Source organism: Hypanus sabinus, chromosome 10, assembly GCF_030144855.1.
Source record: "Hypanus sabinus isolate sHypSab1 chromosome 10, sHypSab1.hap1, whole genome shotgun sequence".
In the NCBI taxonomy this organism is placed as follows: domain Eukaryota; kingdom Metazoa; phylum Chordata; class Chondrichthyes; order Myliobatiformes; family Dasyatidae; genus Hypanus; species Hypanus sabinus.
Genome location: NC_082715.1, coordinates 97673026 through 97690550, shown reverse-complemented (window position 1 = coordinate 97690550; position 17525 = coordinate 97673026). Strand labels below are relative to the sequence as shown.

The window sequence follows — 17525 nt, the reverse complement described above, 5'->3', positions numbered from 1 at the left end:
TTCTAAAATTAGAGCGTGCGGCTTTTAATCAGGTGCGCTCTGTAGTCCGGAATCTACGGTACTTTTATTTTCAGGTTGACAGCTGGCTGACGTTATTTTTGGTTTGCTGCTGGTGGACAATTGAAGTTCGGCGTTTTTCATAAATACAAGAAGGACTCAAATAGATTGAGTATTTTACTTAAAAGTAACCTTCAACCCAATGTCTTTTTTTCGGAGTTCAAAATGTTTTTGTTGCATGCAGAAATGTAATTTCGTTTTCTCTGCAGGAGTTCATCGATTTCATAATTGCAACACATTATAGTTTGTTTATACATAGCATAAAGGCAAAAAAAACGTTGTATGCAGTGTTATTTCATTTTAAATGTCAAACGGGTTTTGTGGCTCCCAGTGTTTTCTTTTCTGTGGGAAACAGGTCCAAATGGCTCTTTCAGTGGTAAAGGTTGCCGACCCCTGGTATAGAAGAATGAGAGGGGATCGCATAGAAACATTTCGAATGGTGAAAGGGTTGGAAAGAGTAGATGTGGAAAGGCTGTTTCCCTTGGTGGGTAAGTCCAGGACAAGAGGTCATGGTCTTAGAATTAGAGGGTACCCATTTAAAACAGAGATGAAGAGAAATTTTTTCAGCCAGAGGATCGTGGATTTGTGGAATTCGTTGCCACATACAGCTGTGGAGGCCATCATTGAGGGTTTTTAAGGAGGAGATTGGCAGGTATCTAATTAGTCAGGGTATCAAGGGATATGGGAAAAAAGCAGGAAATTGGAACTAGACGGGAGAATAGTTTAGCTCATGGTGGAGTAACGGAGCAGACTCGATGGGCCAAATGGCCTACTTCTGCTCCTTTGTCTTGTGATCTTGTGATAATTTAGATCGCTTTATAGAGATCTGTTTTTACTTTGACACGATTTTTTTCCCTGTTGATCATCGTCAAAAAAAAGCCAAATTAAATTACTCTGATTCAATGTTGTAAAAAAACCAAAACATGAAAACATCCAAGGAGTGTGAATACTTTTTATAGGCACTGTAACTGCTTCGCTCCACTGTTCTACTCTCCATTCTCATTTTTCTCTCCATTCAAGGATTTATCAATTTTTTTTTGTTGATTAGCTATTCTACTTTCACCATCCTTCCAAACATGTCTCAGCAGAAAGTTTTACAATTCTTCTACCAATAATAAATAAGCATCCTAAGGTTATTGACCACTCCACCCCCACCAATGGAAACAATCTTTCCTTTTAAAAAATCTCCAAAATCCTTTACATGATTTTCAACAATTAACATTTCCTGAATCTTTACTGTTGCAAGGAGACCATCCCCAAGTTCTTGCATCTTTTAATTGAAGTCTTTAGCAAAAGTCTAGTAGATCTAAAAATACAGGATATGCAAGCTGAAGCCCAGGACATACCTTAAACATCTTAATTTCCTTTTGAACTCAAAACCTCTACCTCAAAAGACATTAATGTTTTTTAAAACTTTCGACTTGCTATACCACAGAAAATTTATACACAATTATTGCAGTTGTCAAGAGTTTTTCAGCTCCTTAAAAATTCTCTCATAATCCTATCCAACAAAACCTATGGCTCCCCATTTCCTCAATTTACCAGCATTAAATTGAGGGGATCTGCCAATTGCAGGAAATTATATTCTCCAAGCATGCATTTTGCTTGTTTTTGGTCAGGTGCCCATGCTGAAATTGTACCCTGGTGTGTGCCATCAAGTCATATATTTCAAATGAAACCTGTCTTAACTTAGATCCCTTAAGACCACGGCTATTTTTTTTCCCAATCAGGGGTAAAAAACATTTAATTCTGCCTGATCCTTTCAGCAACTTTAAATACAGGCTGCACTACTCTTTTAATTCCATCTGTTGAAAAGTAATTTCTTGTTCGGAAAGTTGAATAATCAAATAATTCAAATCTTCAATCATGACAATTACAACTGAGCATTCAGACCATTGCAGTTTCTTTTAAGAATGCTCCTAAAGTCTTCTTCTGCAGCATCAAGTTAACAGTTCAACATGCAAGGAGTCTCTCTTGTTTCTACTTGCTTCTTGTTTCTCATTGGTTCTACTTGCATCACTGTGTTTTCCATCATGTATCACAAGATTTACTGCATGAGTTATTCACACTGAAAATAAAACATTCAAATGAATATGAACTTACCTGTGATCTGTTCTTGACTATAAATGTTGCATTGATCTAGCTTAAATATACAAGCCCTTGAACTCAATACTACAGCCAGCTGCTGCAAGTCATTTAAAAATGTGGTGAATGAATTAATTGCAGATTACCTTACTTGACCCTCCTGTTCCCAGTAACTTTATTATGGTGTAGATTTTCTTTTTAACTGCAATACTTTCATTAGTGGAAAACGCCCCTGCAACCTAACCAAACAAAACAACATGTTAAACTCATAACAGTTTAGCTTCAAAGTTACATACTGTGTTTAAAAAGTGTAATACATTATTACCCCCAGCTGCTGCAGAAATTGAGAAGATCCATATTGCTGAAACTGACAAAGTTGCTGCGGTGTTGCTGCAGTTGGTGGAAAATTGGTGGAAAACTGGGAAACTGGAGTAAAATTGCTTGGAGTTGAAACCTGTATCATTGCAGATTTGCTCACAATTGGTGTCTGTGAACTTAAAACAAAATCCATAGTAGTACACATTAGAGATTAAATACAAGAGAAGGCACAAAACCAGCCTTAAGCAACTATTGCATACGTTATCAATTTAGCAGAAATCATCATTACCTGCCTGCATAGCTATGGGTCATTTTGGTGTTTGGTGTCTGACAAACAGACACTTTTGAAGCAGCACTTTTACCAACACCCTTAGTGGATGGAAATCTCCTTGGAACAAGCATTACACCAGCCTTCTTCATAGTTGCTTCACTTGCCTGTGACTTAAATCAAATAATTATACATTTCACTTCAGAATTTTGTGTAGTGCTCTTTTATTAATTCTCTCATTTATAATTCCAGAATGGCTACCAATTTTAGCAGAAGGGAGGTTAGTAATTATTGTTTAATTAATGAGGCCCATCAGAATTATAGTCATACAGTAAAACAGTATGCACACGTGTCTTTTGTCCCAACTCATCCAATCCAACCAAGATGTTGATCTAGGCTAGTTCTAAATGTTTCTTATCTGTATACCTGGCTAAGTGTTTTATTACACTGTCTTAACCACTTTCCTTGGCATCTTGCTCCATATACACATCATCCTCTGTGTGAGGAACATTCCTTTCAGATTTCGTTTAGATCTTCTGACCATTAACAATCAAAATCTTGGAATTGATAATTAATACAAAAGATCAATTATCTTACACATAAACCTGACCTCTAATTTCACCTAATCATCATGTTTGGCATTTCAAACATTACAGTGACTACAAAAACCAAAAAGACCATAAAATTGTAAAGGTGCAATAAAATATTAGTTCTAGTCTGCACAAAATGAACTAAGAAATGAAAAACAAAGTAAGCAATAAATACAAAAATAATCTACTACCTCAGGTGACATGTAATCAAAACCACTGCTGAACATCTCTTTCCCCTTCATAGCAGGACATTCTTGCTTCTTTTCCACATCAACATTGTGAAACTTAAATTCCTCCAATTCCTTTTCTTTAAGGTTGCCAGACTTTTTCTCACATTTGACCTTAATTTGGTCAGGATTTACTGAAAAAATAAAAATAAAATCATACTTATGCATTTAATTTTGGTACGAGTGAACTGCGTGATATATTTTTTTAATTCACCATTAGTTTCACAGAAGAGTCCTTAACATAAAGCTGAACACACCACATACATGGTGTTACATAGAATAAGATATCAATTTCCTCCAATGGAAGACTTTGAAAAAATAATAAACAAATACAATTCCTCCTCTCTTTCCCCTTCAAATCTTATTTACATATCCATTATTGCACTTAATTTCCAAAAAACATCATGAGCTGCCATTACTGCAAGCCAAAAATGAATCAATAAAAGCAGATACAATAGCCCTTGACAGTCAATGCAGAAAAAATAAACTTCATCTACATTTAAGATAAAAGCAGACAATATATTAAATGTCACAAATGAACTTAAATAGTAAGCCAATCCAATGACTTAAAAAACCTAAAAAAATAAACTACAAAGCTGAAAAACTTCAAGTAGCACCAGTTAGATGTGTTGCAATAAAATATGAAAAAGTTGAAAGAGAAAACGTCTAGCATATTGAAGCAGAATAAATGGAGTAATATACCAGCCATAATAATTACAGGAAGAATGAAAGGTGGCTTTATGTTGACCAGGAATCTTTCATGTGTCAGTGATAGGTCTTGCCGAACGTGTGTGTGGATTGAGCAGCCATATGTGTATGCTGTGGATACTGGCTGCTGAACCAATCACCCAGGAAAAAGTTATGTATTGGAAGATTACAACCACAAACTAGAGATCTGGCATTTAATCAGATTGATTTAGAACTTTGTTGTCAGCTGTTTTTGGGAGTTAGATTTCAATAAAGGAATAATTCCTGCTGCTTCTATCTATAAGAAGTCATGTACCTGCTGGATCCAGCTGTTCTCGTCTCCCTTCAGATACTGGTTTTTCAGAGTCCTGAGGAATCTGACTTTCAGGAGTTACATCTAAAAAAGGTTAAAATGTGAGGTATATAGACACAAGGATCAGTTAAAGTTAACCTGTCTTTTCCCATGTTCTCCATGCAAGTGTCATTCCTGTATGGCTATCTGACTTTGTCGATATCATCTGCCTCCCTGGATTTAAAAAAATAAATAACCACCTTTTCCCCACTTCACCACCATATAAAATAATAGTGTTTAAATTTCAGATTTAAACACCATTAGCCCTCAGCTAGTGGACTATACAGTTGACTTGTACATATATCCCCTTCATTCTGCCAAATAATAAAAAATGTAAAATAATCCTTTCATTGTCATTGTTCATTAATAATCAATACATAATGCTAAAGACAATAAAGTTAAACTAGATGATTTTATAAAGCACATACCTCCTGGCTTTTTTAAAGTAAATTGTCTGCCACAGGAAAAGCTGGGGGAGTCATTTTCCCCACCATCTGTTGGACTTTGCAAATCAGGGAAATTGATACCAGATGAACTATTCTAAAAGCATAAAATAAGCATTAATTAATTTGTAATACTCGGTTGTCAGAACATAATAAAAACGCTAGTAGGCTATTCAACTGTTTGTGCTTTTCCTGTTATTTAGTTGTTTTACCTTAGCACCACCTTCTTGCACTAACCCACATTCAAAAGAGGTAACAGATTATTTTTTTAAAGACATTAAGCAGTGAATAAGTGTTCACAGCATTCACAGAAAAGGAATTCTGAAGATTCAGCATCCTTTGGGTAAACATTTATCAATTTTATTTATTTTCCTATTATAAGAAACAGACTTTAGATCATCAACAAAAAATGAGTTAGTGAATTGAAGTAAAACTACCGCATTCATTATTTCTATGATTCGATATTTTTATTTTCTTAGATATTCTCTACAAGTCAGTAACACCTCAAATCCAAATTGCATTATTTACATTTGAGCACAAAGTAATTTTGGAATAGAAACAATAAAATATTGGAAAAAATATACAAGCTTCAATGTCCAGAATTTGCCTTTCATCTGTCAAGAGCTACAGTAGAGCTTGTAGCTTTTCTGACATAATACTTCATACACTTGTACTACTAAAGAATTCAAATCAATGACGAGGGCAGAGACTGTACTGTTTATCTGAAATATTGCAAGTTTTCAATATCAATTATGACATTATTTGGAAGCACTCAAGAACCACATGTTTTATAAGAAGCTATGTCTTTACAAGGAGCTGACTCAAAACCTGTCTTGGCTATCCACCTACAATATTGGTGCAAAATATAATTTAAGTTGTGAAATGAGTTACCTTCAAGTCAGAAGCACACAAATCTGCTTCAGGTAGGGCTGACAACTGAGCATGTGTTGTTTTAGTTGGACGAGTTTGACTGAAAGGTAATAGAACAAGATGTTGTCCAATAGATGAAATACAATTAGATTTTAAAGGTTGAAGTACTTAAGCCTTCTAATTGCTATAAGTTTTTTTATTAGTATTATATTGCCACAAATTTAGTAACGCGTTTGCTGTATTTCACAAGTCACTAAATGCCAAAACTCTGAACCACTGTCACCAATACATTTGAAATAACTTGTTTTCAAATACATCTTAAATTCACTAGTTAAATAATTATAAATTTGTTTAATATTTACATATTTACAGAAGAAACATTCAATCTCCTTGAGCCACTCACTGCTTCACTTATTGTTGGCTGAAGGGCACCATCTGCTTGCAAGATCTAGGAAAATAAAAGATTTTTACGTTGAAGGGCAGCTAAGTTGGGACTTGTAGCTGCCAGTGTTCTTTTTCAACAAATACTAACCTACCAACATTGTATAAATAATAATTGTGGTTTAACCTAGATTCAATAACCATTGAATATTCAACAGCAGATTATATTTTGTGTAATTTATAGATAGATCAAAAGCATTCACCGCTTTTACCAGACCAAATGCAACTACAACTTGTATGATTAACAGACATACATTTACTTTGTAGATAAAGGCTCAGCACTGAAAACAAAAAGGTTGCGTTTTACACAACAAATACAACTGAAAATGTAAGATTTGATGCATTTAAGAGTACAAGGTCTTTGTGTCATAATTACTGCCCACTCACTGGACTTCGCTTTAGAGATTTGTTACATGCTCTTTTCCTGCTCAGATTATTTTCGATGCATGAGGTAAATAAACATGTGTGAGCTTGATGTCAAATTTGAACCAGAATCCATGCAAAAATTCTGAGCAATGCTCAAGATGACATCTTCTTTGCTGATTCCCCAATTCAAAAATGATTCCTTGACACAAATTTACTTATGAGTCAAGATGACTTGGAAATCTGATTCCGGAACCACACACCTACTCACTGAAGGTACACTAGCTGTTGACAGAGATTCTCTCTTTATCCTTTCTCAAATTAGCCATTTGCCTGAAAAGGATATGGCATCATTAAGGCTAAGTAGCTTTCTCCTCCCCATTTGTGATTTCTGAGCTTGCATTCTTATATTCTCTTAAGTAGTGTCTTTCTAGCTATTCTAACCACAAGGAGATCACTGGCCATGTACAGTCAGCAACTAGATGACTTCTTTAGAGACTGCAAAACAAACCACTACTGTTACTTCACTGCTTATCACAAAACCCAGACCACTCAGCAGATGTGAAACCTCATGCTTCTGAATCCATTCCAGTTTAAAATGGTGTTGGTGAAGCACATCAACAACTTGCTCACAGCAACAGCAACTATTAACTACTTTATTAATCACAGCCTTTCTCGAAAATGATCACTGCAATCAGTGGCCTCTAACCTCCCTTCTGGTGTCCAGCTTTCAAACCACCTACCCGACCTGGTATTTTTGCAGTGTCTCAGTTAAGTCTCAGAGGTAGAGGATGGTTGTGACTTTGTGTATACGGGCCAAATCAGGGCAGCAGGGCTGGGTCCTAAGAGTGGGGAACAAGCCATTGCTTGGCTGCTGGAGCAAACTCTGTGGTGATTCGAAGCAGCATAACCGAAGTAAAACAGAGTCGAGGCAGTGGGGCCCAGGCCTGAGAGTGAGGAACAAGCTTATGTTTGAATGATTTAAGCACCAGGCTGAAATGAAAAGGTTAGTTATAGGCCAAATTGAGGCTGCTGGTTCCGGGTCTGAGACCATATTGAAGTGGCAGGGCCTGGGTCTGAGAGCGAGGAATGACCCAATTTGGTTGATTTTAGCACCAGGCTAGAATGAAAAGGTCAGGGTGGAAGTGAGGGACAGTCTGGTTTCAGGTCTCTGCTCCACGAGGAAATGGCATACAACGGATGAGCTCCTGGTTCAGCTGTGTACTGGCTTCGTAGCTGTTGACTCCCTTTTGTGAACTTCAATCCTGAATGTCATTTGCTCATTTTAATTGCATGATTTTTTTTTGCATATTGGGTGTTTGACAGTCTTCTTTTACTTAAATGGGGTCCATTGGGTTTCTTTGTTTCGTGGCTGTCTGTAAGGAGAGGAATCTCTTGACTAGCTACATACTTCTATAATAAATGTACTTTGAATAAAAAACAGGACAAATCAATAAATTCATCTCAAGCAGGTGTAAAGATAAATTAATTTCCCCCCAGAAAAATCTTCAGAATGGGTGGGGTGGAAGAGGAAAGAAACACAATCCAATGAAACCATAAGTTCCTACTTATACAGCATGTGTACTATAACAACTAAAGCTATTTCGATAATCTATCTTATTCCCTATTTATTATGATTTTTTTCATTCATCCTAAATAGCACCCGACAGAAATATAAAGAGAATAATGGTGCACTGGAATTAACGTATATAATTTTTAGACCAATAAGTTTTAAAGTATTTCCATGTTTGTTCCCAGGTTCAAAACCTGCCTCCCAGCATCACTGCTCGAGGCAATGTCCATACTTAGATTTTGTAAAACATATGGTCTTCAAGTAAATTTCTTTTATAAAGCTGTTTAAGAAAAAGCAGAACAACGTACACAGGCAAACGTGTCATTGAACATCTTTGTATTTAGAACTTTAAAAAGTTAAAAACTGGCTTAAAATATAAACAGTCTGTTTTCAAAACAAATTGATCACAAGTCAGTAAACATTCTTATCAACATAATCATTTAAATTGGAAGAAATTGCGACAATTATTTGATTAAGATAATAGACAGTTATGAAATACAATGAATTCTGATTAATTGGGTCATCAGTTAACAGGGGCAGTCGCTTACTTGGGTTAATTCTTAAAGATCAAAAACTAAATCATGAAAATAGCCAGGATTCTCTTAATTTATTTTGGACATTATGTGCTTAATTGCGGCAGGAGACTGTTGCTGAAGTTTCTATCTAGCATCAGTTGCATGCAATTGTATGGCCGTTAGACACTACACCATGCTTAGAGTGAACAGCTTTTAAAAAGTGTTAGTTGTGCATTCATGTTCAAAAAACAATGATTTTTGTCATTAAGAGTTGGTGAGAGATAAGCAGCAAGATAATTCAGAACTGTTTTGCTCAAAGCAGTTTCTAGCACTTAGGCTGAGAGATGCCAAAAACTGTCAAGAGTGAAAATGAAATGTCACTTCTTCAACATGTTAGGAACTACAAAAGAATTGGAAGGTATCAACAATCATCTTGAATGTTAGAATGAAAGTGAAGTTTGAGCATGGAAAGTATGCTATGAAGGCAGTCCATTGTGTCCCCAGTAGACACTAGATGTGTATAAACATGAGAAAGTCTGCAGATGCTGGAAATCCAAAGCAACACACACAAAATGTTGGAGGAACTCAGCAGATCAGGCAGCATCTATTGAGAGGAATAAGCAGTCAATGATTCAGGACTAAAGAGGGGTCTTGGCCTGAAATGTCTATTGCTTATTCCCCTCAATAGATGCTACTAAGTATCAATGGTGATTTTGTACACTGCATTAATTCCCCCATTGATAACTATTAGAAGTATAATTTTATAGGACTGTAGTAATATTGATATTCTAATTTATTCTGTTTTTCATTTAAATACATGATTTATTACTCAGTTGAACAGTAGTTTGTTTTTTATATACCATTTTAAGTATTTCCATGAAGTTTGTTCACTTGGGCAGCTGTTTAACTGGGGCAAAATGTACTGGTCCTGATGAGTCCTGATTAACTGGAATCCATTGTAAATAAGAAATTAGATAAAGTTTGGGAATTTTTCTACCTTGGTGCCAGTACTGTTTTTCAGCTGCTTGACTGTTTTCTGCTCCAATAATGAGACATCATTCTCTTTGTCCAGGTTACCCACATCAGTCCTAATGGTATGTAAAAAAAATAGTAACTGTGTTGTGACTTAATTCTATGCTCAAAAAAAAAGGTTTTAGTACAAGAAACAGTAACCTTTTGCAAGTTGTTAAGTTTTTCTTTTTCAATTCTATTCACATCACCTCAGACAATGCAACACAGCAAGACCTGGACAACATTCAAGCATGGGCAGACGTAGGGTCATAGATGTAGTAAGTAACATTCAATATACATCACAGTCTAACATGTTAGCCAACGACATTTCAAAAGCCCATACCATTAATATCCATATTTATGGATGATCCAGTAAAAGCTGGGTATCCTGGGCTAACTTTTTCTATCTCCTAGCAAAAACCACACTAACCTCTAAAAGGTTTAAATCAGGAATATGCTTAACTCCACGTGCTTCCTTGAATGTGCTGCAACACTCATAACTTAATGTCATCCAGGACAAAAACATTCTTGGACTAGCCCCTAAATTACTACTCTTTAAATTCATTCACCCCACCACAGCATAGCTGTAATGTGTATCATATACAAAATGAACAGTAAAGTTTCTTTGACAGCACTTCCCTAACCTGTATGTTTTTCCAAAGGAAGATGCTTTTAAAAACCAACAGAAGCTTATTAAAAAAAAACATTGAGAGAAAAGGTGAAATACGAAGGTAAGCTAGCTAATAAAATAGGATACTAAAAGCTTTTTCAGATATATAGTGTAACAGAAAGACAAGAGTGACTATCAGACTACTGTAAAATAATGCTAGAGAGTTCATAATTGGGGAACAAAAAAAATGGCAAACAAACTTAAGTATTTATGTCAGCCGTAGCTGTGGAAGACACCAGCTGAATGCCAGAAATGTGAGAATGTCAGGATTTTTCAAGAATCAATAGATTCTGGAAAAGTTCCACAGGACTAGAAAATTGCAAATTTTACTTCATTCTTTAAGGGAGACAAAAGCAAGGAAATTATAAGGCAATTAACCTGACTTCAGTGGTTGGAGTCGATTATTAAGATTGAAGTTTCGGGATTCTTGGAGCTGGTGATAAAATAGGACAATGTCAACATGGTTTCCGTGAAGAGAAATTGTGCCTGACATATCTGTTGGAATTCTTTGAGGAAAGAAAGGGTAGAATAGACCAAGTAGAGTCAGTGGATGTTGTTTATTTGGATTTTCAGAAGGCCTTTGACAAGGTGCTGCACATAAGGCTGTTTAACAAGATAATAACCCAAGGTTTTACAGGAAAGATATTAGTATGGATAGAAGATTGGCTGACTGGCCAGAGGCAAAGGTGATAATAAAGGATGCCTATTCTGGTTGGCTGCCATTGACTAGTGGTGTGCCACAGGAATTGGTATAGGGACCACTTCTTTTCACATTATGTCAGTAAATTTGGATGAAGAAATTGATGGCTTTGTGGCCAAGTTTGTGAACAATGCAAAGATAGGTGGAGGGGCAGGTAGTGTTGAGGAGTCAGGGTGTCTGCAGGACTTAAGACAGATTGGGAGGATGGGCAAAGAAGTGGCAGATGGAATATAATGTGAAGTACATGGTCTATTGTTCTACACAAGAAGAAAATTCAAAAATCAGAGGTGCAAAGCAACTTTGGAGTCCTAGTACAAGATTCCCTAAAGGTTAACTTGCAGGTTGAGTTGTTGGAAAGGAAGCCAAATGCAATGCTTGCATTCATTTTGAGGGGACTAGAATACAAAAGCAAGGATGTAACGCTAAGACTTTTAAAGGTATTGGTCAGACTGCACTTGGAGCATGGAGTAGTTTTAGGCCCCTTATCTAAGGAAAGTATTGCTGGCATTGGATAGGGTCCAGAGGTGTTTCACAATTATCCCAGGAATGAAAGGGTTAACATTGAAGAAGCATAGTAGCTTTGGGCCTGTACTCACTGCAGTTTAGAAAAATGAGGGGGTATCTCATTGAAACCTATCAAATATTGAAAGGCATTCTTATATAGATACAGTGGATGTGGAAAGGATGTTTCTTATAGTGGGGAAATCTAGGACCAAAGGACAAAACCTCAGAACTGAGGGACGTCCATTTGGTACAGAGATGAGGAAAGGTTTCTTTAGCTGGAGGGTGGTCAATCATTGCTACAGATAGCTGTGCAGGCCAGTTCATTGGGTATATTCAAGGCCAAGTTTGATTGATTCTTGATTAACCAGGGCATCAAAGATTATGGGGAGAAGGCAGGGGAATAGAATTGAAAGGGATAATAAATCAGCCATGATGGAACGGCACAGCAGACTCGATTGGCCAAATGGCCAAATTTTGCTGCTAATTCTATATCAAGGACACGTATACAGAAAGCTGCTGGGGAAAGGCCAGCAATATCATGAAGGATTCCACCCATCCTGCTCATGAACTGTTTGTCCCAATCCCATCAGGGAGGAGGCTACACAGCAAGCATGCTACGATCACCAGACTTAAAATGCTTCTCAATCTCTCCACCCACTAACCCACCCCTCCACACCCCCAACCACAACTTCTTTATCACTTCCCGAGTTGCTGTACGCAGACATTCCTGTAGCATACATATAATCAATGTATAGAAACTATCTTACATTATTTATATTTATCACCTTTTTAAATTGTTTGCTTTATCTTACTATGTTTATGTGCTGTATCATTTTCCTTTACACTTGTAAAGGAAATGACATTAAACAAGTGTGAATGTTCAATGCCCATATATCACTATTTTGTTGTCATTTACAAACTTACAAATCATACCACTATGATCATTTCCAAACCATTAATATATATGACAAACAATAAAGGACCCATTACCAACCCTTGTGATACATGCTGGTTACAGCAAACTCATCCCCAGCAAACTCATCCCTTGCTTCCCAAAGTGTCCTAGGATATGCCAGTTCAGGCCCCGTGGATTTATCCTGATTTATGATTTTCAAGACCATCAACACTTCCTCCTTCATAATGTCAAAAAACATCAGAATGTTCAATGAAATTCCAGTTTCTACTTTCAGATACAGTAATTCCTGATGCCACTATTAGATCTCCTTGGTTATGTTTTGAATTTTGAGAGCTTCATTATTATTCTATGTTTCAATAGCAGGCAATATTTCCTTTAAGTTCGCTTGTTCTTTATTTATATACAGCTATGCAAATGAATAAACACTCGACATTTCAGGCCAAAACACTCAATCAGGTGCCCTGATGAAAAAAAATCGCACACGTATTCTAGAGCACAAAATATTCACTAAAATATTCCAAACAATTTTGAAAGTTGAAATAAAATATACTCACCTCAGTGATGAAACAGGTTCAGAGTGCAATTCTCCAGAGCAATTGCTGTTTTTTCCAACCTTGTTTATCATGACACTGTTGGCTAATAACACACTTTGTTGGCTGATCACAGGCACTGAAATTTTAAAAAAGTTTTAAGATATAAAAAAAATTCTATTACCAAGTGAGGAATTTTACTTGAGACTTGAACAGCTTACAATTTATTTTTTTTTATATAAACACATTTGCTCAATTGCACACTGACAAGTTTTGCCTTATAAAAGCAGGATACTGTCTTTGCATGCATGGAAAATGTATTTATTCCAAATTACTCTCCAAATTAGTGCAAATATATATGCCTGCAAAATACTAGCTCACTCCCGGTCTTGGTCACATTCCTGTAATACTCGAATCAAGTGGTGATAAAAATTATGCAATTACATTCTGATAAATGAATTATGGGCTCATTGCGAATAATCCAAGAGAAAGAAAATGCCAAAAAGTACTAGAGGAGCAACTTATTCTTTCAATGATGTCTTGCATATACTTCCAGTGCAGTCTCAAAACAACTTACCATATACATTTTCTTTATCCCAATCTTCACACAACACAAGTTGTGCTTTCCCCTGATTCAGGTTTTGAAAAGCTACTTCCAATAACTCCAGTGGTCTTGCTTTGATATCCAATGCTTTCTGAAGAATGCTTCTACACTTTCGAACAGAGCCTGTCAAATGTCAATAAATTAATTGCCTACTTTTCACAAATCTATAACTGCACTGTTTTTGAAAATTTTCAGTGATAAAATGGGAATTGATACAGACCTCGACTCAACTCAAATTGTGCATATGCTACATGGACAAAAGCGAATTTCTTACAGTTGACTCGAGCCAGGTTAAACTGCTCCTGTGCTTCATCCATATCCACAAAACTGAGGGAGAAAAGGCAAGCAATTTAAGAGCTTATATAGAGAAATAAATGAAACTGGAAGTTAATTTTAATTTATTGACTCTATTTTTAGTGCAACTCTTAACTTACTGGACATTATTTGCCAGAAGATGATAGACTATTTCTGTTTTGAGATTTTCATGCTTATTCATAAGACCATAAGAGATAGTAGAAGAATTAGGCCATTCAGCCCAGAGTCAACTCTGCACTTCATCTTGGCTGATCCATTTTCCCTCTCAACCCCGTTCTCCTGCCTTCTCCCCGTAACCTTTCGCACCTTGACTAATCATGAATTCATCAACCTCTGCCTTAAATACACCCAATCACTTGGCCTCCACAGCCACCTGTGGCAACGAATTCCATAGACTTACCGCCCACTGGCTAAAGAAGTTCCTCATCTCGGTTCTAAGTGAACATCCTCTATTCTGAGGCAGTTCCCTCTGGTCCTAGACTCCCTGCCCCATAAGGAAACATCCTCTCTATATAGGCCTTTCAATATTCTATAGATTTCAATGAGGGTAGCAGACACCAACAGAATCAACAAACTCATTCGTAAGACCAGTGATGTTGTAGGTATGGAACTGGACTCTCTGACGGTGGTATCTGAAAAGAGGATGCTGTCCAAGTTGCATGCTATCTTGGACAATGTCTCCCATCCACTCCATAATGTACTGCTTAGGCACAGGAGTACATTCAGCCAGAGACTCATTCCACCGAGATGCAACACTGAGCGTCATAGGAAGTCATTCCTGCCTGTGGCCATCAAACTTTACAACTACTCCCTTGGAGTGTCAGACAATCTGAGCCAATACGCTGGCCCTGGACTTATTTCCACTTGGCATAATTTACTCATTATTATTATTTAATTATTTATGGTTTTATATTGCTATGTTTCTACACTATTCTTGGTTGGTGCAACTGTAACAAAACCCAATTTCCCTCGGGATCAATAAAGTATGTCTGTCTGAGAACCCCCACCCATTCTTCTAAACTCCAGTGAGTACAGGTCCTCATTCTATAACTCTTTCATGGCCAGAATCATTTTATTGTACCTCCTCTGAACAGTTTCCAATGTCAGCACATCCTTTCTTAGATAAGGTGCCAAAACTGTTCACAATATTCCAAATGAGGCCTCACCAGTGCCTGCATCCTTGTTTTTATATTCTAGTCCTCGTGAAATGAATGTTAACATTGTATTTGCTTCCTCACGATCAACTCAACCTGCAAGTTAAATTTTAGGGAATTCTGCAGGAGGACTCCCAAAGTCCTTTTGCACCTCAGATTTTTGAGCTTTCTGCCCATTTAGAAAATAATCTATGCATTTGTTACTTCTACCAAAGTGCATAACCATACACTTCCCAACAGTGTAATCTATCTGCCACTTCCTTGCACATTCTCCTAATCTGTACAAGTCCTTCTGCAGCCTCCCTGCTTTCTCAACACTACTTGCCCCTCCACCTTTCTTCATATTGTATGCAAACTTGGCCACAAAGCCATCAACTGCATTATCCAAATCACTGGAATATAACGTAATATTCAGTAATCATTCTAAATATTTGTCATAATCATTTAGACTTTGATAGAGAAAAGTGCTAATATTACTTTAAATACACAATTAATTTTTCATCACAAGCGAATATATTGGTGTTTTATATAAACATTAAAGAAAAATCAGTTTTGATGCATATATTACCCATATTCGTTGCACCTCATGATTGTAGATAATCTGATAATTTTGTGAATGCATATTCAAATTGCCCTTTCACCCCCTGCATTCAATTTTCATCTCTTGATACTTCCTGGCAGTTATTTTACATTTCATGCCACTACAATAAAAAAAAACTTGGGACTGACAAATGGTTGAAGGGAAAAAAAGAAATGGATGAACTCCTGGAGTAGTGTAATATGTCAAGAATTTATACAGTATACATTGCTCTCCACTATTTAGCCAGCATTTACTTAACAAATCTTTGCCACGATGAACATTTTCTTTTAATTTTAAAAATATCACCGGAAGGTTTTGTTCAAAACAAAGTGAAGGAAATTAGGATACACAAGTACAGATGCTAGAGTCTGGAGCGGAAACAAATTGGTAGAAGAACTCAGCATTTCTGTTTTTAGCAAAATTATTTAGTTTTTATTTCCAATGAAAGTAAATCCTAAATATCAACTTACTTCCTTACAGATGTTACTCAGTGTTTAGAGTAAATATATTATCAAAGTACCTATATGTCACCATATAGTACCTTGAGATTTATTTTCTAGCAGGTATTTATAGGAAAAATAAAAAATACAATAGCATTTATGAAAAACTATACATTACAAAGTGACAAACAGACAATTTACTAAAGAGGATGGATTGTGCCAATAATAAATAAAACCACAAATAAATAATATCGAGCACATAAAGTAGTAGAGTTCTTGAAAGTATCTCAACAACAGTTCAGATTGGCAATGCTATTTGGAGTTTTAGATGAGCTAAACTTTACTGAGAGCAGAGACCAAGATGGCATCATCAAAATGAGTTTGACTTAACAGAAGGTGTAAAATGTCTTATGTGAATACAGCTGAAGTACTGGCTAATCTTGATGGTCTCAAAAAGAATCTGGCAAGTGTTTATTGGGACAGGTTGTTATCTGGGAAAGGTGTGCTTGGGAAGTGAGAGGCCTTCAAAAGTGAAATTTCGAGAGCAGAGTTCATACGTTCCTGTCAGAATAAAAGGCAAGGATAACAGGTTTAGGAAACCTTGGTTCTCGAGAGGTATTGCGGCCCTGGTTAAGAAGAAGAGGGGGCATAGCTGATTTAGGAAGAAAGGAGAAAACAAGGTACAAGAGTACAAGAAATGCAAGGGAACTCTTCAGGAAATCAAAAGGGCTAAAAAGGCATGAGGTTGCTCTAGCAGACAAGGTGGAAGGAGAATCCCAAGGGCTTTTATAGATATATTAAAGAGCAAAAAGATTGCAAGGGACATTTTTGTCCTCTTGAAGATCAGAGTGGTTTTCTATGTACAGATCCGAAAGAGATGGATGAATATGGATTTTTGCATCTGTATTTACTCTGGAGATGGCACAGAGTCTATAGAAGTGAGGCAACACAGCAGTGAGATCATACACCATATTTACGAAGGAAGAGGTGGTGCTTGTTGTCCTGAAGTAAATTAGGGTGGATAAATCCCCAGGACCTGACAAGGTGTTCCCTTGGATCTTGTGGGAAACTAGTACAGAAATTGTAGGGGTCCTAGCAAAAGTATTTAAAACATCCTTAGCCACAAATTAGGTGCCAGAGGATCGGAGGATAGCTAATGTTGTTCCATGCTTGAGAAAGACTCAAAGAATAAGCCAGGAAATTATAGGCTGATGAGCCTGACATCAGTAGTGGGTAGGCTATTGGATATACTCTAAGGGAACGGATATACAATTACTTCGATAGACAGGGACTGATTAGGGACAGTCAACAT

The 17525-nt window shown here is 36.6% G+C and overlaps 1 protein-coding gene across 1 annotated transcript in view; it reads right to left on the bottom strand.

Moving 5' to 3' along the window:
* Positions 1–17525, bottom strand: part of ttk (ttk protein kinase) — a 58290-nt gene that overhangs the window by 28502 nt on the left and 12263 nt on the right. Inside the window, exons 4-15 of the mRNA XM_059981276.1 lie at positions 13945–14051; positions 13698–13847; positions 13145–13259; positions 9787–9877; positions 6260–6345; positions 5919–5997; positions 5013–5124; positions 4549–4629; positions 3510–3679; positions 2750–2901; positions 2468–2636; positions 2289–2381 (exon numbers count right to left, since the gene is read on the bottom strand). Coding sequence (XP_059837259.1) covers positions 2289–2381; positions 2468–2636; positions 2750–2901; positions 3510–3679; positions 4549–4629; positions 5013–5124; positions 5919–5997; positions 6260–6345; positions 9787–9877; positions 13145–13259; positions 13698–13847; positions 13945–14051 — 1405 coding nt within the window. The remainder of the gene's footprint in view (positions 1–2288; positions 2382–2467; positions 2637–2749; positions 2902–3509; positions 3680–4548; positions 4630–5012; positions 5125–5918; positions 5998–6259; positions 6346–9786; positions 9878–13144; positions 13260–13697; positions 13848–13944; positions 14052–17525) is intronic.